We start from the raw sequence: 27,520 nt of genomic DNA, 5'->3' as shown, positions 1-27,520 counted from the left end.
TATCGCTGATGGTGCTTTTGACATCAGTGTTGTTGGTTTTATTGTTAGCTTTTATTGTTTTTGTATTTTTTTATCACTTTTAATATTTTGTTTTTATGTATTTTATTGTTGTAAGCCGACTTGGGAGGGCTTCTGGCCTGAAAGGCGGCCAAGAAATATTTTAAATAAATAAATAAATAATAAAATGTTCTCAATGGAAATGTCACACACACGTACACACAGAGAAAGTGGCTATTTGCCTCATTAGGAAAAAAAATACACGTGTTTTCCCTATTGGGACCAGTAGCAGCTTTTGAGGGCTACTTTCAGGGGAACAGCATGGAGGAAAAGAGCTAAATACTCCTCACCACACATCGTGGTCCCAATCTCTATTGTATCTCTCACACTGATATTTGCTAAAGGTTAGAGAAACGAGATGTATCCATTGGTCTCCATCATCATGTCAAGTTTGGCCCTAACATGCTACAGTTTAAAGAAGGGGCAGGCAACGTGTGGCCCTTCAGGCTTTTGGCCTACAACTCCCATCATCCCTCACCATTGGCTGGCTGATGGGAGCTGTAGGCCAAAACATCTGGAGGACCACCAGTTGCCCACCCCTGGTTTAAAGTCACAGGATGATCCCTGCAAATCAGTATTTGAAAAGCCTAGGTTGCTGAAAATTATTCACATGTTAATCACTAAACTTGGGAAGTTTAAGAAGTCAAGAATGGGGGAAAACCAGAAAACAGGAAATTAGAATAGATTGCTTTGTTGAGTCTATTCAGAGATGCCCTAGATGATTTAATTCATAAAGACTTGACAATATCTCACTTAAATGCTGACTGGATAGAGTTACGTAAGCACTGGAAGCCCTCACACTTCCCCCCATTTCATCTTGGTATCAGAGTGTGGGATTAAATAACCATGGAGAAATTAATCTTCCCCATTAGTTTACCTAAAGAATTAACAAAATGTGATGGCTTTTATGCAAACTATGTCCACTTATTGAGCGTAATGAGAAGCAATCTGATGTCTCACACCTTAATGCCTTAGTGTTATCAGTTATACAACACTTGGAACGTTGCCTGTTTTCTTAAATGTGTGTTGTAGGTTATGTGTGTTTGGGCTTTTCTTCTGTTCATTTTTACTTGTATTTTTTTCTTTTTTTAATGCGAATTACTAGGTATGGTTTGCCATAATTTTAATTCATGTTTATTCATAATTTGTACTTATGAAAAATTCAATAAAAAATAAAGTTAAACAAATTCATGGTTTGGTTTAAGAGTCACATAGGTACAATGCCCATTTTAAGTATTTTTAGTTATAGAAGTGACTCACAGGAGTCACTGTGGGAAGCATTCTTAAATTTGAAACTCAAAACGAGTTTGCTTATGGGTACTCCCACAGATAGCAGGTGCCTCTTCCTCCTTAAATTTCATTTCAGAGTGATTAATGTTTATAGCATGAGATCATAATAAGCATGGTCCCTTTTATGTATACACGGAGGGGTGAGTAATGCCTTGCATGACTATGCACACAGTGTTATAGGGGTTTACTGTTTACATTTATGATGCAATTCTTCTCCCCACACCACCAGCAGTTCTATAAATAATTGTCCCTGAACACACAATACACATTATGTTCAAAGGGCGGCGGCGGGGTGGGGCGGGGCAATAAACCAACTTTTAAAAGGTGAGATCCAGCATGCCACATTTGGGAAACGGAGTAAAGAAAACCCCCCACAGGAAATTGAGGAAAGATCCTATGAAGGCTTGTAAATTTACATACAACTGCTTGCATGCAGCTAGGTATGTGGCAATGAGTGAGGAAGGGAGATTATCCACCATCTGCAGACAATTAAGCTCAAAACTGCTGCTGCATAAAATTTTGAAATATCTCTATGCAACTCCAATACACTATGATGCTAGTAACTGTTACAGTTCTGTTGGTACAAGATTTAAAATAGGATTATAATAATAAACCTTCTCTCCCTCAACTGATGGAACATTTTCCAGTCTTGCAAGATTAAAACAATAGACACAGACACCTGTGGTCTAAAAAAAGGAGTTGGAGAAGATGTAGAAATAAACCTCGAAAATGGAATTTGAGTTCGGTGGAGAGGAAGAGAATAGAAAGTTATCGTATCACTTCAGAACTGGAAAATGGATTCTTTGTAGGGATGGCGAAGAAATCTGCCATGGACTCCAATGAGGCCGGATTTAGACTGCTCCCCCCCCCCCGCCACTCCGCAAACTAAGGTCGGGACAGACCCTACCTGGCGCCGGCCGGTCCAGGTCTGTCCTCTTCATTCCACAGCTGTCCACTGCCGGGCTGCGGCTGCAAATGGCATCCGGCACAGTGGACGCCATTTGCGTCCCTGCCCTTTGCCGTGATGGGCTACGTAAATATTTACGTAGCCCATCACAGCAAGCGGCAGGGACGCAAATGGCGTCCCCACACACCGGACGCCATTTGCGGCCGCAGCCCGGCAGCAGACGGAAGTCCGGCTGCGGATGGCCCTGGCCGGAGACTCTGCAGACTCGCCACGGAGCAGAACCAGCCGGGGAGGTTTCCAGGGGGAGGGACGGATTGCCTCTCCCCCAGTGGACCCCAGAGTGGACTGGTAAGTGGGGTTTGTACACCCCTAATTCTTTGAGACATGGTGTCAGGATTTCCCTTATGACCTGAACCCCCTGAGCAACTCCTTAAAGATCTCTTGCCTTCTTAAGAGTCCCACCTTCCTTCCTTTAAATTTCCCCTTCCCAATAACATGGGCTTGAGGCTGTAGACGTGGGGTGATTGGTACTTCAGACACCTGGGTGTCAACCACAACAATTTACTGGTAAATTAAAGCAAGCAAATTGCAAGGAAAGGTGCAATTTTAGTTTCTGCTGAGGCATGCCACTGTATGTGGGGGGAGAAGAGAGTTCCGAATTGCCTATTTTATGAAGCAACTGTTAAATCAGTAATGACTGGCATGGAAAGGGTTAAATAATTTTGCTAATAAAAGAGGCTACTTCAAACCGAAGATGGCTAATTTGATCTGGAATGGTAGAATGGTCTGAATGAGGGGTTTGGGGAGACATTCAAGAAGACCCCTGACTCGTGTTTAAGAAGACCCCATACTTATAATGCTGACCCATGGGCAAGAGGACCCTGAAATTTTGATTCTATGCTAATTAATGCTATGACATTATAATACTTCTAACTAGGAGGTATTAAATAGGACCGAATTAACAGTGAGAAGATAATGTTTTAAGGGTATCATTCAGAGGTAACATTCTAAGGTTTCTGAGGAGTGAGGGAGGTGTTTTTTGGCCTCTTCTCTTCTCTCTTCCTTCCTTGCCTTTTGGAAACCCTCCTTTTCACCAAAGTTTCCTTCCTCAAAGGAAGCGGCCACCACGGTTCTTTCTGCAGCGGCTGTGAGGGGGACGGAAGGAGGGACAGGAACCCAGAGTCCCCCCCCCCCACGGTCATAAGTGTGTCTACAGGTTTGGAGGGGGACTCCTAAAAATCCTATGGTCCCAAGGATGCTCTCCCAAGGACCACCAGATTGCTTTGTCCAGAAGTCTAGTCTAGACTCGAGTGGGGATGATATTTTCACTCCAACTCTTTTTGAACATTGATAGGGGGAGGGGAGAAAAGACCTCCTCCAATTGGAGAGGGACAGGAAAATTTTGATGAAATTTTCAGGGGTAGGGGTGGGCTTATTTTAGTAAGATGAAGTGGAAGAGGATTTGTTATTGTTCTTTCCATGGGAATCCGGAACAGAGGAACTCAAGCCAGAAGGAACTTAGGAGGCTATGGCAGGCAGCTAGTGAGTCATCTTAGTATAAAAGGAAGGTATGTCTACCCTCCCCGCTGCCTGCATTTGATAGACGTTTCTCCCAACCCCCAAAGCACAATCGACACCCCACCCCCTTTGCAGGCGGAGAAACAAATGGTCCCATGAAAAGGGGGGGGGATTGGGGCCCACCACTACTCTAGGGCAGCAAGCCTTTCCTTCCAAAATGCATTTCACTTCTTGTTTTCTATAGGGGTCACAAATGAACAGAGGGCCCAGCAACATGGCTGGAAAATCAATCCATCCAGTACCTAGTTCTCCCTCAGAAAGTAGAATTAAAACTGGCTTGATCAAATTTTGTTCAGCAAAACAAGCTATTTTATTGTCATCATCACCAGCGGAAAACAAGTTGTTGTTTTTCTGAGCCCAGTTCCAAACTGTGGACTCTCATACTCCTGATATCACTGAGTTTGTATGCCTTCCCTCATCCCACAAGCTCCCAAGCCTGCTTTCTGCTGCCCCCGTTCCCACATATCTGGAAGTGAGGCTGGGAAGGTATTGCTGGAGACCTTTTGGTGAAGCCTCCTTCCCTGGAGATTTGAATGCTGCAACAGTAGCACTGAGGCACTAGGGACCCCGCAAAATTTAGTTTTCCCAGGCTGCCCAAGTCCTTAGTATAGACCTCAATTGCCCTGGAAATTATATGTCTGAGTGTTCTTTACACCTGGGACGCTGCTGAACATACAATGTTTTAGTGGCCAGATTGTTCAGACTGTGCAAATTAGAATTCACTGTACAATTACAATAGAGGTTTACAGGTGTGCACTCACACAGAGCGGTGAGATTTCTGGTCACAAAGGCCTCTATCCTTCATAATATCTTAAAAGGGTTTCTTTGCTTTTTGGTTGTTTGCTTGCTTCCTTGTCCTTGTTGTGTGACTGACTGCCTCAGCAGACAAGTATGAAGGGAGACAATTGTGGAGCACAAGTACTGAAATTACTGGCTCTAAAGAGAAAATTATTTACACATTTAAATAAATAGTTTCTAATTGTTGACTCACTTTAATTATCATCATTGCCGTTGTGCTGCTTTACATAATAAACATCTCTCTGAACTTTGAGTCAGTTGCAAACCAGAAAGCAAACTGATACTAGAGTATGTGTGCAGAAACCTTAATTGGTGAATTGTCTCTTGATTCTGGGGCTTTAGGGTGCAATCCTATTCATGTTCAGAAAGAAAAAAGTCCTACAACTCCATGGTGGCTGGCAGGGTATTGGTGTCATATATCTGGGTGCCTGCATTCTGCACCAGCTGAAGCTTCTGAACTGTCTTCAAAGGTAGCCCTACACAGAGTGCATTACAGTAGTCAAGACTTTACATTTCTGCTGCCACCATTAAACTTATAACACAATCTTATTTCCTTAGTATACTTTCAATTATACTGTACTAGGATTATAGGCTATAGGTATGAGATGAACCAACGTGGAGATATACTTAAAATTTAAAACAAATATATTTATATTTATTTAATCATATATATGTTTATGTATATATATTTATTTCATTTTTATGTATAATGAAATTTAATAATATATAAGACTAAGTATAATCAGTCAACTCAACTAGTTCCTTACAAAAATTGGTGCTGTACTGTTCTTTAAGGAAACTATTGCAACTTTATCTAAGTTCACTTCCCTAATTAAAGTCCAGTTCTAATTGTCCTGTCCCTACCTCCACCCCAGTAACCTCTCCAAAACTGACTCAGAGGTACAGATAGATGAATCTGTCAGTTTCGCTTTCTTCAGCATTCATAGTTTTTAAATCTCATTTTCTTTCCATCCTGAATATTTCTTGTAGAAAACAAACTGAAACAAAATTCTCACCCATCTGCACTGGACAAATTCAGTAGATACAGCTATTCTCAGCATGGAGAAAACCATGCTGTACCTGCCTGCCATATAGGTGTTTAAGGTCAGGAAAAGAAAAAGTGGTGTCAACCTGAACTCAGCACCAGAACTCGGTTGAATACACAGAGATGCAAACCCAGACTAATAAAAGCTAAGCATTCAAAGCCCAGGGCCTGGATGGACAAATCTCTGTTTCCATTTCTCCCATATTCAGTTTTTTAAAACTTCAAGTTCTTTCTGTCCAGAATATGAAATTTGCAGATTTTGGTAAATTCTCATAAAACCTGAAATGAAATCTTGCCCATCCCTACTCAGAAGACAAGACCTGAAGTTTTTTCTGTGATACTGAACACACTAGAAGAATATAGGGTTGAACCAAGTTTCTCAGTTGACTCTCATGATAGACTCCCAGCTTTTTGAGATGAATGGTTTTGCAGGCAGGCTTGCTTCGGCTTCCCCTGAAGTCTTGCACTGGTCAGGGACTTGATCAGGACACAGCAAATAAGAAGTCCCTTAGTTATCTCCTCCAAAGTCTTCTTGCTTCTTAAGGACAACTGTCAATCTGGCCTGAAACTTTCCTGGAGAACTACCTCTGGAGTCTTCCTCTCCTTGCTAGTAATTCCAGCTACTTTTCTTCTTCAGCCTCTTACCTAGGCTGTGTTGCTGCTTTCCTTTTCCTCAGGATCTTCTCTGTCTGAATTAACTACAATGGCTGAACTGTTTCCACTCACTCCTGACAGTGTTGCGATAACCCCTATACAGTCTTTCAGTCAATACCCTCTGACCAATTACCCTCAACCACCACTGTATCTGCCAGCCCATTGGCCTACACTTATGAGCCAATGACAGTCAAGGAAGTGTTTACTAACTGGGCTAGCAAAACTTGACCTTTTTTATTCTCCTGTGCAATATATAAACTGACAGGATTAACTGTGAACCACGAACAGTTTTCTTTGACAACTGTAGCAACTTTACTGACAGTTAGCAGGCCTTGGAATATGAAGTAACAGCCTCCAGTTAGAGATAATCTTTTAACACCTCACTGTTCCCCACTTAAAACTGTAATATTACATTCTGTAACACTTCTGATTCTTACATTTATATAACATTTAAATGATACTTGAACTCAAGACTTCTTGATTCTTCACGCACACAGGGGAACAACAATTACAGCACAATCCTATGGCCGCTAGACAGTGGCTGGACGACCATAGGATTGGTCAGTTCCTGGAGAACTGCCTCCCCACCCCCTCCCTAGCCGCCTTGTAGGCAGAGTGGATCGTCCCTGCACTCAGAAGGGTAGAGCAGAGTGGGGCAAAAGGGGGTGTTCCCGGGGGCACGGCAGGGAGTTTGGAAGTGCCGGTAAGACACTTCCTATGTGTTGTCCAGCCTCCCCACCCCGTGCTCCGACGTCCTGCAGCTAGACAGCCAAAATCGGCCGTCTAGCCATGAATGTATGGCGGCTGGAGTGTGGAAGAGATGATCTGTGCTCCTCCTGCCCTTCATTGGATAGGCAGTCACCTCTGAGTTCGGAGGTGGCCGTCTATCCCCATAGGATTGCTTCCTTAATGACTCACAACACTATACGGGGAAGGGGGCTCAGGGTAGTATCTAAGTAGGCCATTGTGCAAGTGCCCCCCCCAATTCCATTCCTCAAGTGGTGCCTACTGCTTGCACAACAGGGATTTAACACTTCCTCCAGGAACCAGGAATGAGTGGAAACACTCGTTTCTGGAACAAGGCAGGTTGCCAGAGCTCGCATAAGGGAGGTCCAGTAACTTGTCCCAATTCAAAAACGAGCATTTCTGCATTTTGGGTCTTCCTCAAGGAAGCGCTAAATCCCTGTTGCACAAGAGGTGGTCACGGTTTGCGGAATGGATCAGCAGCGGGTCCCGCTTGCGGAGCAGCGTGCTTGGATACTGCCCTCGTACACAGTATACTAATATAACTGGCTTCTCATGCAGACCAGCTGCTGTTCTGAAACTTTGTAACATTTGTTACTTGCCTTACAAGACCTAGCAGTGAATTCCACGGTTTACTTATCTAGAAACCTCCACTTGTTCTTTGAATTCTAGTTTCGGAGACATTAATTTAGATTTTGTTGTTGTTGTTGTTGTTCAGTCGTTCAGTCGTGTCCGAGTCTTCGTGACCCCATGGACCATAGCACGCCAGGCCTTCCTGTCCTGCGCTCTCTCCCGGAGCGTGCTCAAGTTCATATTCATTGCATCCGTGATGCTATCTAGCCATCTCATCCTCTGCCGTCCCCTTCTCCTTTTGCCTTCAGTCTTTCCCAGCATCAGGGTCTTTTCCAGGGAGTTTTCTCTTCGCATTAGGTGGCCAAAATATTGGAGCTTCAGCTTCATTATCTGTCCTTCCAATGAGCACTCAGGGTTGATTTCCTTTAGGATGGACTGATTTGACCTCCTTGCAGTCCAGGGGACTCGTAAGAGTCTTCTCCAGCACCACAGTTCGAAAGCATCAATTCTTCGGCGCTCAGCCTTCCTTATAGTCCAGCTCTCACAGCCATACATTACTACTGGGAAAACCATAGCTTTGATTAGACGGACCTTTGTCGGCAAGGTGATGTCTCTGCTTCTTACTATGCTGTCTAGGTTTGCCATAGCTTTCCTCCCAAGGAGCAAGCATCTTTTAATTTCATGGCTACAGTCACCGTCTGCGGTGATCTTGGAGCCCAAGAAAGTAAAATCTGTCACTGCTTCCATTTCTTCCCCTTCTATATGCCAGGAAGTGATAGGGCCAGATGACATGATCTTAGTTTTTTTAATGTTGAGTTTCAAACCAGCTTTTGCACTCTCCTCTTTCACCCTCAACAAGAGGCTCTTTAGATCCTCTTCGCTTTCTGCCATTAGGGTGGTATCATCTGCATATCGGAGGTTGTTGATAATTCTCCCGGCAATCTTAATTCCGACCTCTGATTCATCCAACCCGGCATTTCTCATGATGTACTCTGCATATAAGTTAAATAAGCAGGGTGACAATATGCAGCCTTGTCGTACTCCTTTCCCAATTTTGAACCAATTGGTTGTTCCATGTCTGGTTCTTACTGTTGCTTCTTGAAACCTCGTACAGGTTTCTCAGGAGACGGGTAAGGTGGTCTGGTACTCCCATCACTTTCAGAATTTGCCACAGTTTGTTGTGATCCACACAATCAAAGGCTTTAGCGTAGTCAATGAAGCAGAAATAGACGTTTTTCTGGAATTCTCTTGCTTTCTCCATGATGCAGCGAATGTTGGCGATTTGATCTCTAGTTCCTCTGCCTCTTCTAAACCCAGCTTGTACTTCCGGTAGTTCTCGGTTCGCATACTGCTGAAGCCTAGCTTGTAGGATTTTGAGCATCACCTTGCTGGCATGTGAAATGAGCGCAGTGGTGCGGTAGTTTGAACCCTCTTTGGCGTTGCCCTTCTTTGGAATTGGAATGTAAACTGACCTTTTCCAGTCTTGTGGCCACTGTTGAGTGTTCCAGATTTGTTGGCATATTGAATGCAGCACTTTCACAGCATCATCTTTTAGGATTTTAAATAGCTCGGCTGGAATACTGTCATCTCCGCTAGCTTTGTTGTTACTAATGCTTCCTAAGGCCCACTTGACTTCACTCTTGAGGATGTCCGGCTCAAGTTCAGTGACCGCACTATCATGGCTATCAGGGACATTCAGATCTTTCCTGTATAGTTCTTCTGTGTATTCTTGCCACCTCTTCTTAATCTCATCTGCTTCTGTTAGGTCCCTGCCTTCTTTGTCCTTGATCATGCCCGTCTTTGCACAAAACGTTCCCTTGAGATCTCCAATTTTCTTGAAGAGATCTCTAGTCTTTCCCATTCTGTTGTTTTCCTCGATTTCTTTGCATTGTTCATTTAAGAAGGCCTTCTTGTCTCTCCTTGCTATTCTCTGGAACTCTGCATTCAGTTGGGTATATCTTCCCCTTTCTCCCTTGCTTTTCGCTTACCTTCTTTCCTCAGCTACTTGTAAAGCCTCATCAGACAGCCACTTGGCTTTCTTGCATTTCTTTTTCTTTGGGACGGATTTTGTTGCTGCCTCCTGAACAATGTTACGGACCTCCGTCCATAGTTCCTCAGGCACTCTGTCTATCAGGTCTAATCCCTGAAATCTATTCCTCACCTCCACTGTATATTCAGAAGGGATATGACTGAGGTCATACCTGAACGGTTTAGTGGTTTTCCCGACGTTCTTCAATTGAAGCCGAAATTTTGCAAGAAGCAGCTCATGATCTGAGCCACAGTCAGCTCCAGGTCTTGTTTTTACTGACTGTATGGAGCTTCTCCATCTTTGGCTGCAAAGGACATAATCAATCTGATTTCGATATTGACCATCTGGTGACGTCCATGTGTAGAGTCGCCTCTTATGCTGTTGGAAAAGAGTGTTTGCTATGATCAGCATGTTCTCTTGGCAAAACTCTATTAGCTTTTGTCCTGCTTCATTTGGTACACCAAGGCCATGCCTGCCTGTTATCCCGGTGATTTCTTGACTTCCTACTTTAGCATTCCAATCCCCTATGATGAAGAGGACATCTTTTTTGGGTGTTAGTTCTAGAAGGTGTTGTAGGTCTTCATAGAACCGATCAACCTCAGCTTCTTCGGCCTCAGTGGTTGGGGCATAGACTTGAATTACTGTGATGTTGAATGGTTTGCCTTGGATTCGTACTGAGATCATTCTACCATTTTTAAGATTGTACCCCAGTACTGCTTTTCCCACCCTTTTGTTGACGATAAGTGCTACTCCATTTCTTCTAAGGGATTCTTGCCCACAATAGTAGATATGATGGTCACCTGAATTAAATTCGCCCATGCCTGTCCATTTTAGTTCGCTGATTCCCAAGATGTCGATGTTCAATCTTGCCATCTCATGTTTGACCACCTCCAGCTTACCTTGATTCATTGATCTGACATTCCAGGTTCCTAAACAATATTGTTCTTTACAGCATCGGATTTACCTCTTCCTAAGCTACAGCTTTGATTTCAGTGCTTCTGACCAAAGCAGGACCTTGACAGCCTTTTAAGGCTTTGTCTTTCCCTGTCCCTCTTTTGATAGAATTAGTGGCAAGGTTCTGCTTTAAGTACACCAACTTCAATCAATGAACGTCCCTGTCTCTTCTTCTAAAGGGTAGAATAACTCTGTCTTATTTAAAGTGATATGGCACATAAGTACATATGATATATATTATTTAGATTTTTAGCAGTTAGGTAAATCAATATATCTCATACATAATTTCATAAAGGCAATATTTTTTAACAATAATCATTTGCAGAAGATTCCCCAGAATGTTTTGAATGTTTTTCATCGTAATATGCAGCATGGAGCACTCTTGTTTCCAGTTTCTCACAAGGTGTCTCTCTGAGAATACTACAGACTTTTCAGAGATTCTACGAAGTACTCAAAAATATTCTTTCACAACATAAAATGAATTGGCATATGTTTAAATAAAAACTGAATTTCTTTCTTTCCCTTCCCCTAAGATGCTACTTTGAAGTCATCTGTTGCTATGGTAGCTACTTCATTGCAGAAAATGTCCTCTTTTTTCTAAGCAAAAGAAGCAATAAAAAGTTCATGTAATCAAACAGTGCAACAAATGGCAGGATAACTTTTATGTATTAACAGTGCTATGGGTCTCAAATGGCATCTGAGAGGTGGTAGGAAAGTGCAGTACTGTGCCTCCAACCTATGCTGTCCACTGTCTGAGTGCAGAGGGGCCAAAAAAGAGGCATGCTAGGGCTGGGGCATTGCCCAAATTACTAAGTGTCATGAGCAGCATCAGCTGAAGGACACACCCTGTACATGGCTCCAAAGTTAGATGCTCATGGGGAACCGTCTACACAACTCCAAATCCATGTAAGTCAATGGCGACATGCTGAGAAAATACCATGCTCCCACTTCAAACTGACCCTCGACATGCCTATGCCACGGCAAGACTCCCAATGAATCCCCCAGAACTCTCCCACCAAACACAAAGCAGCCCCACGCATACACCACCACCCAAGTCACAAAGCACAAGCACACCATAAAAACAAAGCTCAAGGAGCCCACCAATCAGACAACAAGGTGTGGGGTGCAGGGCTATGCCCCTCCGTTCCCTGGCAGTGGGACTTTTGTACCCACAGTGCTCAGCTGTCCTTTCTGCTGCTATAGGGGAGGACTTTGCTGCTGCCCACCAACACACGCGGGCACCACTGGCCCACCTGCAAGACACCTGAGCAGATGAACATAGCAAGCAGCAAGCAGCAGACACCTAACAGTGCCCAGAGAAAAGCCCTTCAGACATTCAGGTGAGTTCTCAGTTGGGAAGAGGGAAAGCAAACACTGAGGATGCGGGGTGCCAGACACGCCCACTCAGAGCAAGGAGACACACTCACCAGAGCACAGGGCACGCGGCAGAAAGTCTCCTTGGAAGTAGGACCCACTGGGGTTGATGACCCTGACTCCAAATTAAATGTGAATGCCGATGCCGAGTGGAGGTTCCCTTTATGCTGACAGGGCAAAGGGAGTCCCAAACGCCTTCCCCAAGACCAAGAAGGGAGAGTAATGACACAATTCAATGTGTGTCTACTCAGAGGTAAGTCCCATTCAATGCAGTTCACTCCCAGGTAAATGGGGTAGAGGGTATTGGCCTGAACCAAGGTAAACTGACAGGTGGCCCCAGGGGTGTCGTCCCCAAGTAGCCCTGCCGTGATGCTGTACAGCCCCCTTTAGCCAAACGTGCACGTCTACGCCTGAGTAATCTTAAGCTCTCCCCAAAGGACAGCCCACCCAGCTGAGCGGGCAGGGACTGTAGCCCCAGCTGAGCCAATGATGCGTCTCCACAGGTCTGAAGTGCATTGTCCGGCACTGTTCAGGCACGCCGTGATGCTTCTCCAGGGAAACTGCAAGCAGGGAGCACGAGAGCCCCCATCAGCACACATGGACCGGCAACCATGGCAAACGCCTGCAGCGGGCAAAAGTAATGTGGGTGGAGCAGAACAAAAACATCTCTGCATCCACCAAACAACTGGTGGCCCACCAAACAACCCCACCAACAAACAGAGCCACGAAGCCCCAACGGGGGAAACATGGCCAAATTCCACACATAAGCATTCAGAAACACCACCAGCCCCGCAGTTCAATAAAGCCTCCATCAAGGATGCTGCTCTGCATGACACATCCCTAGGGGTGGGGATCTGGGCAAACCCAGTTACTGGGAGTGGCGTGCTGGCCCAAATGGGAGGGAGACCACGACGTTTATTTTTCCACAGAAAATGTCCCTTTTCATAAATTCATTAGTCACTATGATTAGATGCCCATTGCAAATACAATATTAGGTAAGTTTGGCAGTTTCAAAGTTGTAATTAATGTTTTTCAGGTGGTTACCTCTAGCACGCATGTGAGACAATACGTGTATGCCAGTGAAATACATCTATATCTCAGTGTGAAATGAAACTAAGAAGCACAGATGAGTGGTTCTCAGCGTATCATGCACAGTTCCTTGGGTTGCTAAAATTAATTAGTACAGACTTCCCCAACCTGGTGCCCTCCATGCTGACTGAAGGATGCTCGGAGTTGTAGTCCAATACATCTGGAGGGCACCTGGTTAGGGAAGACTGAACTAGTGAATTTAATAAACTAAACTAAATCTCTCTATATTGATTTTTCAATGCAAACTAAAATTCTCTAATGCAAACTGATTTTTGATGCAAATGACCCTATGCAAATTAGCTGAATTTGCATAGGAGAATTTTCTGGGAAACATACTGGAGGGAGAAAGCATACATGCGGAGCCACCCACTATCACCCACCAATGGAGCTCACACAGCACAAGTCCAATAGGTACACAGGGATGAGGGAGGCGGAGCATAGTAGCTGAAGTCAGGGAGAGAAGCATCCCATGTGGGAGGGGCCAAGTGATCCAAGGCCCTGTGCAGGGCAATCCCCAGGGGTGTGTGCACAGGGCGGGGGCAGGACAGGTTCTAGCACTTGTCTGATGTCTGAGGAAAGGCACTGGGCAAGGTGGAGGCTGAAACAAGCTTCCCCCATGCTGTAGTTCCATTAGCCCAAAACACTCTGATTGACAGCCAATGGGAGGAATCCATCTGCTACCACTAGCAAACACCATACACCCACATCTGTGGCACCTGTGGAGCATACCAGAGAAAACATAAGGTGAGCACCTAAGCATCGTCACTTAGTGCTCAATACTCATGGCATGGGGCTGCACCCTTCTCCTACCCTGTGACTAAATTATAGTTGGGTTTGAAAACACTGTGGGATAGGCAGCACCTTGTCACAACATCTATGCAACTATGCACACACTGACTGGACCTGTGTGTGTGCGTGTGTGCGTGCGAGCGTGCATGTGTGTCTTTACAGGAGTAGAGCCATTTCCCCCTTTGACAGGAGGCATACGTGTATGTTTGTTTGTGTGTGCATGTATTGGCGACTTCCCAGTCACCGGATGGCTACTTGGAGCTGTGGGCAGGCTGTGGGTCTGGGATTTGGCTCAGGTCATGAGTGGTTATGGGGGCTGCTATTTTCACAGCCTATTTATGAGGCCGGTTTTATTCGTGGCGCCTTACTGCATGCATCTCCTTTTTGAGCTCAGTCCCTTCTGCATCAACCCAAGAGACTGTTGGATGTGTTAACATTTTCTAGGGTGGTGCTGGGTCATAACCCTCCAAACTGGGAGCTTAGGATTGCGCTATTAGAACACAGATTGCCAAGTGATTTAAGAAATCAGTCTACCTATTTATAGTGAATTGGACAAATTCTTCCTCTTTATTTTATTGCTCAAACCTAAAGATAAACAAAATTCCACGTGGCTAGGAATGCTATATGGATTGAAAAGACATAATTAGTGTCTGTTAAGTAAACTTTAGAGGTGAATGTAGCCCTTTATGTTAAACAACTACCAACATGTAGGCCATACGATGTTTATTATATCATTGTTTAAGGAATAATAAAAAGTAAAATAATATTTAATTAAATAATAATTAAATAATCACCTATATTCTTAAAAATGAATAAGAACAATGTAATCATGCCAACAAGGGCATATTATATGATACAAGATTAAATGGACAAAGTTAGTGCTTGTGTCAGCAAAGCAGTCTGAGAAATGCTGATGGGGATTTAGGGAAATTACTCTGGCTGCAATCCAGATCACTGGGTTGATAGTTCGAACTGCTAAGCGGGGCTTTTTTTTACTTCCTTTTTTCCTAAGAGCAGTCCCTTGATAGTACCTGACAAGCCAGTTTTGAAAATTGGGGAGTTACAAAAATGGCTTGCAATTCACTTCAGGAAACTGCTATCAGAAAAGTTCAGTAAGCCCTACTATACCTCTACAAGTCTTTTGTCTAAAGAAGCTGTCAGGACTGTAGCCTCTTTGAAGACAAAACAAAAACATATAAAGACCAAAAGAAAATAGAAAATTGTAGCTACATAGATTTGACTATATCAGTTTCAATACATGTACTGCAAATGAAATGTATGTGTGTCTGTAAATATATGTGTGTGTGTGTGTGTGTGTGTGTGTGAGAGAGAGAGAGAGAGAGAGAGAGAGAGCGCAAATACAGCTTTCTAAGATGTATACATAAACTTCAACAAAAGCAGACCAAATATCCATATAAGTATTCATCACAACTGACATCTATATACCACTCATTCAAATGTTGAAAGCATTGTTAGGTCCTCAATACACTGCATTATAGGACGTGAGTATTTATCCTTCCAATGTTGTGATATCAGCCTTTTGGCTGTCAAAAGAGTGCAGAGTCTCCTTGAAGACTTAAGCCCTATACCTGCCACATGAATAGGGGGAGGGGAATGGGCAAGCATGCACTCCCCACCCCAAGGGTCCCCACACCCCTGGATATGTCATAGATCTTCATGCGTTTGACACGAAGATCTGAAAAGGAGCTTGGAAGCACATTTTGGTGAACATGCTTACAAAGCTCCCATGATTGGGCACTCTGCTTTATCAGGGTTCTCAATTTTGAGAGGTTTGTAAGTATAAATTAAAGCCTGCACAGGGCTTTAATTTACAAAAATTATTTCAATTTATGTTTTGTAATGAGGGGGGAGTGAACTTTCTGCCAAAGGTTCTCAGCTTCTTTTAAGAAACTAATTGGTAATAGATCTGTATATTAGTTACGCCAAGAACTTTTCCCTAAGGAGTATACAGTGAATTAAAAAAAGAAGCCTTGTTTCACAATTGGTCAAAAAAATCAAGGAGGGCAGATTTACATTGCTACGGAAGATGATCAGGCTTGGGCGTTGTTGAAAACCCAAAATGAAGAGAATTCCAAAATCAGGAAGCAATAACCAAGAATGTTTCCCTGTTGCACATAGCTTTGTTGTTCATATTGCAAATGATGCAAGCTGACCATACAAGTTGTGATGGAACACAGAGAAGGAGGTGGTTTCTTAGGTCTAAGCCAATGATAGTTCGAAAGTCTTAGAAAGCCATACTTTTGTGTTGTTATTTTTAATTCACCTTGAATCAATTACTACAATAAACCACTGCAGAAGTGGTATATCTCATTTATGTGGCCAGAAGGACTATCAAGTTTTGCATGAAAATTCTGAACCAATGTTTTATAATAGCCCCGAACTTGTATCACAAAGCCACAACCCGCAAATGGTGGTCATCAGATCACTAGGAATCTCATACTCCAAATACTAGCTGTCCTTCTCAGAGAGGAAACTCAAGCAAAACCTCTTCCAAACCTAGAATGAGCAATGAGAGTAACAGATTACACCCATTGCTTACTGTTATTATTGTGGTTCCTGGACAACTAATTGTTATCTAGATGTCCAGGGGCCCCAATAAGTATACGGATCATTAATGTGAAAACTCACCTGAATTATTAAAAACTTTAACAAAACAATTAAAATATTGTAACTTTAGAAGCAGAAACTGGTCTTTCACCATTTAAATGTACAAGCTGAGAGCGTATGTGCTACTACTGATATTCTACAGCCTAGCACATCCCATCCTTACATAACAATATTTCCATTGTTACATTTCTATGTAACAATGGAAATATTCCTGTAGAAAGGTCAACAGATTTAAGGCTGAGAAGAAAGACACAACTGAAGCATACCTTTTGTGGCCACTCTGACGCAGTCAATTTTTGTTTCCTATGTTAGATAAAGAAAGAAAAGGTCATTGACTGGTTTGCATCTACAGCAAGAAAAAAATGCATTTGCTTCTCCTTAAAGCTGTTGCTAAGATCTAAGAAAAGCATGAACTTTACTCGTTTGTTCTCATGCTTAAAGTCTCCTTCACTAGTTCAATTCATTTCCCTGCTATGGATAACTAAAGGGAAATGGACTTGGACACGTAACATCAATACTTCACTTTACATTAACCTAGAAGATGAATCAGATGTTATTAGACATGATACGTGTACTTTCCCCCCCCTCTTTAACAACACATTGACCTTGGGATATTTTCTTTTCTTTACAATCAGCTACATCGTTCTGAGCAACATGCTAGACAATGTAAGAAAGGAAACAAAAATCAATGGTGTTTCACATTTCTGCACTGTCAGTGCACTGTAAAAGAGGGGCCATTATGGTATTTGGCAGAAAACATTTCCCTGCTGTCAAGGGAGACAGCCAAAGCTTATCAGGAGTTGAAGGGCTCTGGGTAGATCCGCCCAGAAAATGGAAAACAGTTCTAGAATCAGCTGGATAAAATGTGATCTGCAAAGGAAGGACCTTTTACATACTTTCTACTTTGACTCAGTTCAACTTATGTCTCTTTATACTAGCTGAGAGAGAGAAAACAAAAGGCATATGTCTAGGTCAGGGCAATCAAGAGAGAAAATCGGTGTTCAAGCTGATGTAAACTATTGTAATGTAAACAAGCCAAGCAGACAGATTGGCAAAATCTTTAAAAGCAAAAATCATTTAATGGGAACAGTGAGATTGAGAAGACGACAGAATGACAGTAATTTTAAGGAATGTTTGCTTAGGCTCTTCTCCACTGATGGAAATGTGTAATTCCTGCCTCCTGCCTCCCCTTTCCCCTAATAACAATTGGCCACTATGTAACTGTGCAAAGAAAAGAAAAAAGTAATTTATTTTTCCATTGTCTTTTTGGCACCAAAATTAGACAATGCACATGGATGTTGCTTTAAACTATAGTCCTAAGACTTACCCCATTGGCTCTGCTGGCAGCTTGAAAATAAATACTATAACTTTTATGAGGGAGAAGAGGGGTATTCCAGAAGCCACTGTAGGTTTTGTTGTCACCAATAGTAAACGGCTGAGCAGCTTGAATACTGTTGGCTGGAAACTCTGCTGCAAAATAATACTGGGAGTTCAAAAGTGAAGCGTTCTGGAAGTGAATTGGCACCGGATAGCATTTCAAGATTTCAGTTGTTTTCTTGGTTCTGCGGGGCCGCTCCTCCTCAACGACTATTTGGTAGACACTAACAAATGGGAGGGGGGTGGAGGAACAAGGAAGGAGAAAAACATGCTGGATTAATTTAAAGCACCTGGAACAAACCCATTTTGAAATTACATAACCCAGTATTTATGACCAAGTACATTAAGCTTGAAAGCAAGGGGCAGAGTGAAAAAGAGTTAATATTCAAGATCTAGGTGTTTAAAATGCACGACCCTTCTTAAAAATACATAAGGAGAATAATATCCACCATCATACTTTAAGAACATGTCATAGATAAAATGGATAGAAATATGGATACTCACATATATGCATGGGGAAAAAAAAGAGTAACCAGCAGAGTTCTGCAAGTGGTGGATGATCCACAACTTCACACCTCCCTCCCTCCCTCCCCACTATTGCTCTGTTACTTGTCAGTGACTGAGCCTATGATTGTTTATGGATCCCTTCAGCATTTTAATCAATCCATAACCTTTAACAAAGTTTGGCTGTGGATTGTTAGTTGTCTAGCAATACAGCCAGTTTCTGAGAGCCAAAGTAAGTAAATTAGAGGCAACATTTTAAGCTTTTTTTAAAAAAAGTTATTAATTGCTAACATGGAAAGAAAATTGTGTATTGTAGCTTATAAAAAGTTTGCTCAGCTGTAATAATATACCAGATGTTCAAAGGAATAGAGGAGAGGGAACTTCACATGTTTTGCTCATGAAAGCATTTGAACGATTGAAACAATTAAGATTTCAGCAATAAAAGTACCTTGCTTTCCCCCTGCAAACAGAGTTCTGCAATCATGGGAGAATACTGAAGATCTAAATTTGTATCCACATTTGTTAGCTATTCACATATTGATACAGAAGTCTATTCTGACACAACTTAAAACTGCTGCAATGCTCCAATGTTAAAAACAAATTTTGTGGATGTCGTGGTGGTAACAGCTATGTCTGACGAAGATTATGATACTATTAACTGAAAAGCAGCTTACTGGAGAGAATCTATCACTTAAGAAAAAGCACTTTCAGAACAGTAAACTCTTGCTGCACATTCTGAATTACAAACATGCAAGACATAACTAATTTGCCCTGTGTGCACACAGTGCCTTTACTACCTCATTTTTCACATGGGAAATTGTTGCCTTGAAAACAAACATTCTTGCACATGAAAAACTTCTAAGTTACCATATCAAAGGCCTCCCATTAGATCTAACACCTACTTTGACACGATAACTTTGGTCTGGGGTAAGTGATCCAACTGCCATGAGGATCAGCATCTTCATGATGAGTTCTCCATTGTGATGTGTACAAGTCATTGTAACGTGTACACGCTAGAGTGCTACACACTGACACAGACAGTGTAGAAATACACTTTTGCAAGTGTGGATGTTTTCAAATTTAAGATTCCTTGTGGAGAGGAGAGGACCGTGTAAGTGTGTGTGTAGAATTATTTACTATTATTTACTTACTTAAAGGTATTTCTATACTGCCTTTCTGAAACCAGCCAAGGCAGTGTACAATTTTTAAAAATAACATAAACAGTAACCAGATAAAAACATAATAAAACAATAAAAACAATTTTATTGTTTTCAAACCATGCTAACAAGTTTAAAAGCCAACTAGAAAAGATGCATCTTGACCCCCTTCCTGAACGCAGAAAGTGTGGGGACCAATTGCAACTCCAAAGGGAGAGGGTTCTAGTATTCTCCTGCCGATCTTAGTAACAGAGAAGGTTCATACCACACAGGGGACAGAAGGAGACGCACATGCACATGCAGACAAGCAAGCGCTCTGTTAGGAAAGACCAGCCACTCCTACTACTTCTACTGCCCAAACACTCCCAAGTACTTTTGTCTTGTGGAATCACAGATGGATGGACAGATGGAACAGAACAAACTGTCACTGCACACACACATAGGTCCAAAGCATCTCCCTACAGGGGAAAGGAGATCATTGGTCCAGTCACTACAGTCTCCTCACAATACTGTGGGGAGAAGCTGAAGCAAGAGTACTAGCAGATCGCTCAGGTGGCACCACTCATTCTTGCCATCATGTTCTCAAAAAACCCTACTGGGACCATGCGCCACACCTGCTGATCAATACTCTCTCTTGGTATCTTCTCCCACAGTGAGGAGGACAGCAGGACCTTCTCCATACCCAGTTCTGTGCAGACCATAAGGGACACCCACTGCATGAGAAGCAGCAGTGACCAGAGCGCTTCCAACTATTCCTCCATGGGGCGACATATTCTAGAGATGCTCCTACACTCTTGCAAGTTTTGTGATAGACAATTATGCAACGGGCGAAGGCATCCATAGCACAGAGATTAAATCATGAGAGACACCACTGCTCTGCTGTCAAGCAACAGTCGAAGATACAGACGCTGTGCTAGGATGACCGGCTTGCAACCCACACATGTTGTGATACTTTAAAAAGTCACTCCACCCTTAATGCTGTTCAGTAAAGGATATTACTTCACCGCATATGTTGTTCCTTTGTTGCTAGGATTTAGAGGACAGATTTCTTTCTCATGTTCCTGTGTCAGTCTCACCTAGGCTGATGAGGCCTAGGATGGAGTGGAGCAGGGACCTTGTTGATAGGGGAGAGCAACCTCTCCCCTCTCAGGTCAAGCAGGCTCAGGAGAGTTCAAGGAAGATAGCCTCTAACTGGGCTGGGTTCTGCTGCAAGGTATATGAGGCAGTCAATGATGGGGACAGGAGGAATGGACACCAACCAGGGGGGCTTGCTTGTGAGGTAAAAAAGCATGACGGGTAGTCATATGGATTACAAGAGAGATGGTGGGCCAAAAGAGCTGGCTGGCCATGTAGGAGCCTTTCCTATGCTCCTGGATTTGAACCTGGGACTTCCTGCATGTCAAACGTGACCTGTTCCACCAGGCTAGGGCATCTTTTGAAGCCCATGTGGTCCTGGCATATGTGATTCAGTCCTCAGGCAGGGGCATGACAAATGCCTGAGGTTGTCTGTGCCTGCTGTCTCCAGCTTGGCGGACTGGCCCAAAGCAGCGTCAGTGGAGTTTGCAGTGTCCTGGGAACTGCTTCTGTTTTGCCTTTGACATGACTGTTTCTAATCAGGCATGCAATGCACGAGTGGGGCTTTGGTCCTCCCATTTCCTCCCTCAGTGGGTCTTGAGCTCTGGTCCCATGGAGGCCCCTTTCTTGGCAGGCCCCTCCCCCAGAGCTATTTGAGAGCTGTGCTCTCTACTTCTTCCCTTTGTGTTGTGCAGTCAAAGGGGTTCTAATGAGCAGTGCGTGTTCAGGTGTGGGTGGTATAAGGCAATTCAAACTCTTCTGGCAGAGTCTTGGGGACTCCCTGTGGCTGATTAATGCCTGTGCCACAGTAGCTCATACAGCATGGGGTGCTGTGGTGATATTATATGAGTTGTGGGGGGTGACATGGGCTGTAACAGCCACTGGGATGTGACTGGTGGCATTGCTCCATTTTGTATTTTTGTAGTGGCATATTTTCCTCCTCAGCTTGGGTACTGGAAGTGTATAGGATATGGGGAAAGTTGTGCCAACTTTGCAGCAATATGAGTGTCCCCCCACCCCAGTGTAAATGGAGCACATGACTGCCCTGTTAATCTTTGCCTGTTATACTTCTCAGCTGATCCCCAGAGTAAAATAGTTTTACTCTGGCATAGTTGCAGCTTCTTTCCATTTTACAATATAGAGAAGGCCATAGTGCTTGTCTCCAACAAACTCCCTGCCCCAAACAGCTTCTGGGTAAAACCTGTAGATACTGATTTAGTAACCAAGGGAATAAAATAATATGCACAATTCTGAATAACAGAAACAACAAGCTATAAACTCCTGTGCATGGGTTATTTTCATGACCTGATTGAAGCCTGATTTTAATCACATAGGCAACATCCATTTATAATGACTGTCTGAAATTTTAGAAGTAAAATTTGTGTTCAAGTCTAGTTTTATTCTGATCAGTTCAGTCTGGTTATCCTACATGCAATACTCCATCATGTACACTGCAGGCTAAATACCTGGATGCATCCTGAGACACCTAAAAGAAAGAACCAAGTTGACTAGAGCAATTTCAAATCCAAAATATCTTTTCATCTTTACTCTAAAAGACAAATTAGATTTGCGAGCAACTAGACCTCAGATCTATTTGCTCCTTAATAATTTAAGCACTGAAAGGTCACAAAGCTCTTTTCTATTCCCCTTTATCAAAGTCCAAGTGGTAATGAAAAATGGCTAAATCCTGTCTACTGCCCTATTTCCACACAGGACTGTCTCCCCAATGTAAATTAACACATTATAAGCACCTGGGTCAATGGTAAACTGACAGTATTTTATGAATTATATGTTTTAAATTTGTATAAATGAGATCATCTTACTAATGAATTTTATAAAACTATTTGAATTACAGTCATAATCTAAAACCTCTCTTTAAATCTCACTTTTGGAAATGCTTATATATAGCTCTGGCCAGAAAGGTATCTTTAGGTTCAAGCTTGATAAAATCAGCAATCACTGAACCAGATCTCTATATTCCTCCAGTGTGTTAATCATATTTTCCAATTATTAAAGTTGCCTTATGCCTTTTTTAGCCTTCCCTTTGCATTCCAGCTAAAATATGAAAGAAAACCCATACTAAACTAGGATGTGCCAACGTAACTGATTAATATAAGCGCAACAAAAGTATTTATTTTGGAAAATTATATGTGTTTTACAATTAGCAGACAAAGATCATACGTATTTTCATATCTCATGCTTCATAAACAGGGACGTGACCTTTGCATTGCTGCTATGTTTTGGTCTCACCTTGTTTATTTGATTTTTTTGCTTTTATCCATTCCATTGTACAAATAGCAACACCACTTCTTTCTAGTTCACGAATCTAATGAAGTAGGCTCTTGCCTACAAAAGTTCATGCCACAAGAAACCATCTTTAACATACTATAAGATCCTTGGGGCACAATGCAGTGGGCCATTCACTTATATAGCTCTGCTGAAATTAATGGGATCGCTGCAATGGTGACCTTGCACTATCATTACTTTCAGGGGGACTGAGAAGCACCATTTCCTGATGGATTGTGTACTTTGCCCTTTTTGTGTCCAAATGTTGTAATTAATTTTATTACTGCAGCTGCTCATTCTAAGCATTTTTAAATTTCCTTTTCTAAGCATTGCAGCCTTGAAGGCGAGAGATCGACTACTCACCTGGCACCTGAAAGAGAACAACGTAGATGCCAGGCGAATCTCTCTAAGGAACTCATTCCACAGTTGGGGTGCCACAGCAGAAAAGGCCCTCTTCCTGGTAGCCACCTGCTTCACTTCCTTTGGCAGGGGCTCCTGGAGAAGAACCCCTGAAGATAATCTTGGGGTCCAGGCAGATACATATGGCAGGAAGTGATCCTTCAGGTGACCTGGCTCCAAGCTATTTAGGGCTCTGAATGTTAATACCAGCGCTTTGAATCAGGCCCAGACATGGACTGGGCCAAATTCAATGGTTTAACAAAGATTAACATAAAATAAAAATAAAAATCTCCCCCTGCTCCATATCTTATTGAGGATCAAAATATTCAGATTTTAAATGTAGTCTGCTCAAATTCCCTTCTATAAAATCATATTTAGCACACGTTGAGGTATGGGTTCTCTTAGTCTATACTGGTTCCAGAACAGTATAAAGAAAATCCAGTGCTTTCTGAAAATCTTAGTTGATAGAAGTATGTTTGGGAAGCAACAATTCCAACAGGTTTCTTTGTTAGCATAATATCCCACATTTGCATAACCAAATTCCTGTGAGCCTTTACTAGTAAAACCCATGCTGCTATTAGCAGATAAGTTACCATAACCTTATTGTTTTTCCTCAGTTTCCCCTTTATAATTGTTAAAGGTTGGGTTGTTTAGGTTGCTGTGTTGACCAGGGAGAAATGTGAAGACATTTTGTCTTTGTTCATTCTAAATTCCTCTACTGGAGAACATACAATCCAGATCTTACATTCTATATGGAAAGAATTGGGAAGACTCCATAGTTGCTACTTGCTAAGGCTTCAATATGCATAATTTCTTACATGTTGATTCTGGTGCAAGAAGTATCTTTGCAAAGTAAGATTTGCACTCTTTAAAAACACCTGCTTGCAGCTCCTTTCTTTGCTCTTTCTGTTAGGTATTCACCAGCAACTGGAATTAAGCTGGTCCTCTTCATCCAAACTCAGGGGACTATAAATCTCCAAAGCAGGCCAAACAAGGCAAGCAGGCCAAAATATTATTTTTCCTCTAGTTTACCACAGATAGGCTCCACAAATAAACCAAGGAGGAAATGTCCATGTAGCCTTAGAGGGGAGGAAATAAAAGATGGCTTAATTTCAGCCTCAAGAGATAAATGCTCAATACAAACTCTCAAGTAGCTTGGATAAGATTAATTTTCACAGTCCCAGTCCAGGGGGAGGGAAAGTGGAGAGATGACATCTCCCCCCCCCCAGTGAAACCCTTAAGCTTCTTTGCGACTGCCCAACTGTTTCACATGAATATTTTCGAAGATTTAAAAGTCAATGTTTACAAAAGAGATTTTCTGCCAAAAAAGAGATCCAAGCAAAGCCTTTTCTTAGCATTCCTATGCACACAGACAGGAAATCCCCATGGTTTTCCTATAAAGGAGAGTGTATCTTCAGTGGAAGGTGAAGGCATTTTTTTCCTGCACTTTGCTAGAAGGGCATTTACAATGAGCATGAGACCAATTATTTACCTCCTCAGGGAGGGAAAATCCTTGTTTATTTATATGGTATCTTGATTGTGGCAGACCCCGGGGAGCTTCAAAGGCTGCATATCTTTGCCACTGAATATCTCTCCTGAACGCCAGGTTTTAGTTAAATACAAGAGAAATGCATTTCAGTGGCTCAATCCAACACATACATTATAATATCACATAATATGGCATGAATGTATGCAACTGCAGCCTAGGTAAAGATCACAGTTCTGCATTTAAAAGAAAAACAGGCTGTAGGCTGTGGTTACAACTGCTGACCAGTTGTAACCACAGAAACCCTCAGCTTTCCTGAACCAGGCAAAATCTGCCACCTATGATTTGTACAATGCCACTCTTCCATTTGTTACATTTAGTTATCATCCTACTGATTATGGTGGCCATATGTCATACTTTATGCTGGACAGTCCTCTTCTTGAAGGGCTGGAAGAGGACAGTCCTCTATTTGAAGGGACCCTCCGGTTCAAGGCCATTTTAAAGATAACGAACCAAAAGAAGGAAGAGGAGAAGCCTTGAAGAAGCCTTCAACAACTTAGCACCTGGACCACAGACTGAGACTGTATTTTTATTTTAAAAATAGTATTTTATTTTGAAAATGTACATCTATACATATAAATTAGTATATTCAAATGGTACGTAAATCTTTGTCCTCTTTTTTGGAAATGCATAAGTGGCCATTCTACTAAAGATATTCCCCAAGATTTTGGACTATGGACTATGGCCTAGTTCTCATTGCAGTGGTAAACTTGTGTCTAGACTGTACCACTTCAGACTGTGAGTGGAATGCTTCTCCATACAAAAAGGTCTCCCCACATAGAAAACAACGTATCAGGGAGGATTATAGCATAGCCTTTTCTCTAATATGTATGCTTCCTTTTTAATGCAGGGATTTTTTTTTAACAGAAGATTCCACCATGTGAGTCCCACCAGCAATCTGAAGTTGTACAGCCAATCACAGGCTTACCACCATAGTGAGTAGACAATCAACTGTTGGACCATATCAGCTAGTTACTACACAAACATAAAAGAAGGGTTTGTCAAAGGTTTTTTTTTTAATCCAGCAGAGGCATTGTTTTCTTCTGTCAATTGTCCTACCGGAACATTTCCCTATTGTTATTAGATTCAGTTCGGTGCAATCCTAATCATGTTTACTCAGAAGTAAGTTCCGCTATAATAAACAGGAATTACTCCCAGATAAGTGTGCATACAATTGCAATCTTAAAAACATTTATATCTTGAGAGAAAATGTGTGGTTATTGTTGGATGCTCTTCAAAAGCTTGTCATGCACTCTGGAGCAAGTAGATTAATAGATAATTATATTCTTCTTGGCTTTTAGCAAGTTTTATCAGTTTCTTCTATTAGGGCTTTGGAAACATAATGCAACCTCCATGTGAGAACACTCTGAAATAAAAAATAATAATTTAAAGAGGCCGGTGTGTTGAACATTTTAAGGACACTAATATTTCAGACCTAGAGATGGCCATCGCAGGGAAATCCTTTTTGGCTCGACGTAGCCCTGCGGTGCTCCCAAATCGTCGTGCATTTGCAAGTCAAGCAGCATGTCAGTTCCGGACACTTGAGAACTTTTATCCTTTTAAAAAAACGCATCTGTCCTGATTTGCACAAAATCGTGGCTATAATTATTTACAGAAATCACAATTTGTGCAAAATCGCAGCAGTAAAAAGCTCAATTTGTGCAAAATTACAAGTGCCTGAAATTGTGTGCAAATTGCATTATTTTGTGCAAACTGCATTATTTATGGCTGTGATTTTGAGCAAATAATGATTTCCATACAGTTGTAACCGTGATTTTGTACAATAAGAAAAAAGGCGGAAAACCATGAGCTGGCCCAACTTGTTGTGCAACGAATTGGGCAAGCTCAAGAATGTGTGAGCCGGAGTCTGGGGGGGCCAAGCTGGCGAAAACGCACCAAGCTCTACCCCCAGATTCCTCTGACAACCACATTCAGAATTTCTTTCTTTCTGTTCTAGCATAATATTGACTACAATGCAAATGTCGAAGGCCCAAAACAGACATTACTTTAAGTCCTTCTCTAGCAGCTACTTCTTTTCATTTTTACTCTAGAGTAGGCACAGGGCCCCCAATTTGGATCTTAAACCACTACACACCATCCCTCATGCTAGGGTCCCAATTCTGATTGGGGGCCCTGTGCATATTCTAGAGTAAAAAAGGGGGAGTGTAGTGAGAAACATAGCTAGTAGATACCAACTTGAAGTAATATCTGTTTTGGCCCCAAGTCTAAATGAGAGCAGTCTAGTCCAGTGGTGAACATGGACATTGAGTGACTCTTAATTCCTACCTGGAACTTTAATACACACATATATGGAAGTAAGCCCGAGTCCCTCTTTTCCTGGGACCCTGTTTGAACCAGGGTCCAAGCTTGGGATGCAAGTGGGCTGGGGTGGCTGGCGGCTTGTTTCCAGTCTGCATGGCCATGCTCAAGGCTGGGAGCAACCTAGGAACAATCAGTAGGTCCTTGGGGGCAGGGACATGGGAGGGAAGGTTCCCCGTCTGGTCCATTCCTGGGGTACTTAAAGAAGCCCTGCACATAGCTTTAGTCAGTGCCATCACTGACCTCCCAATCCGCCTTCCCAGTCTGCTATCACTTGCTATGGATGCTATGGATGGAGGTTAGCTACTGGTTGACAGACCTGGGAACAAATGTTATGCACTTACATGAC

At 42.5% G+C, this 27,520-nt stretch overlaps 1 protein-coding gene across 5 annotated transcripts in view; it reads right to left on the bottom strand.

The window, feature by feature from the left end:
* Positions 1-27,520, bottom strand: part of PTPRM (protein tyrosine phosphatase receptor type M) — a 616,517-nt gene that overhangs the window by 201,314 nt on the left and 387,683 nt on the right. For all 5 annotated transcript variants that reach the window (XM_084849822.1, XM_084849823.1, XM_084849824.1 and 2 more), the window contains exons 12-13: positions 17,837-18,110; positions 16,776-16,812 (exon numbers count right to left, since the gene is read on the bottom strand). In XM_084849822.1, the coding sequence (XP_084705948.1) occupies positions 16,776-16,812; positions 17,837-18,110 (311 nt within the window). The remainder of the gene's footprint in view (positions 1-16,775; positions 16,813-17,836; positions 18,111-27,520) is intronic.

This window comes from Heloderma suspectum, chromosome 4 (genome assembly GCF_057233095.1).
Source record: "Heloderma suspectum isolate Gila_16-S chromosome 4, 16-S_ref, whole genome shotgun sequence".
NCBI lineage: Eukaryota > Metazoa > Chordata > Lepidosauria > Squamata > Helodermatidae > Heloderma > Heloderma suspectum.
The sequence above is the reverse complement of the archived record's forward strand: the minus strand, read 5'-3'. Positions and strand labels throughout refer to the sequence as shown.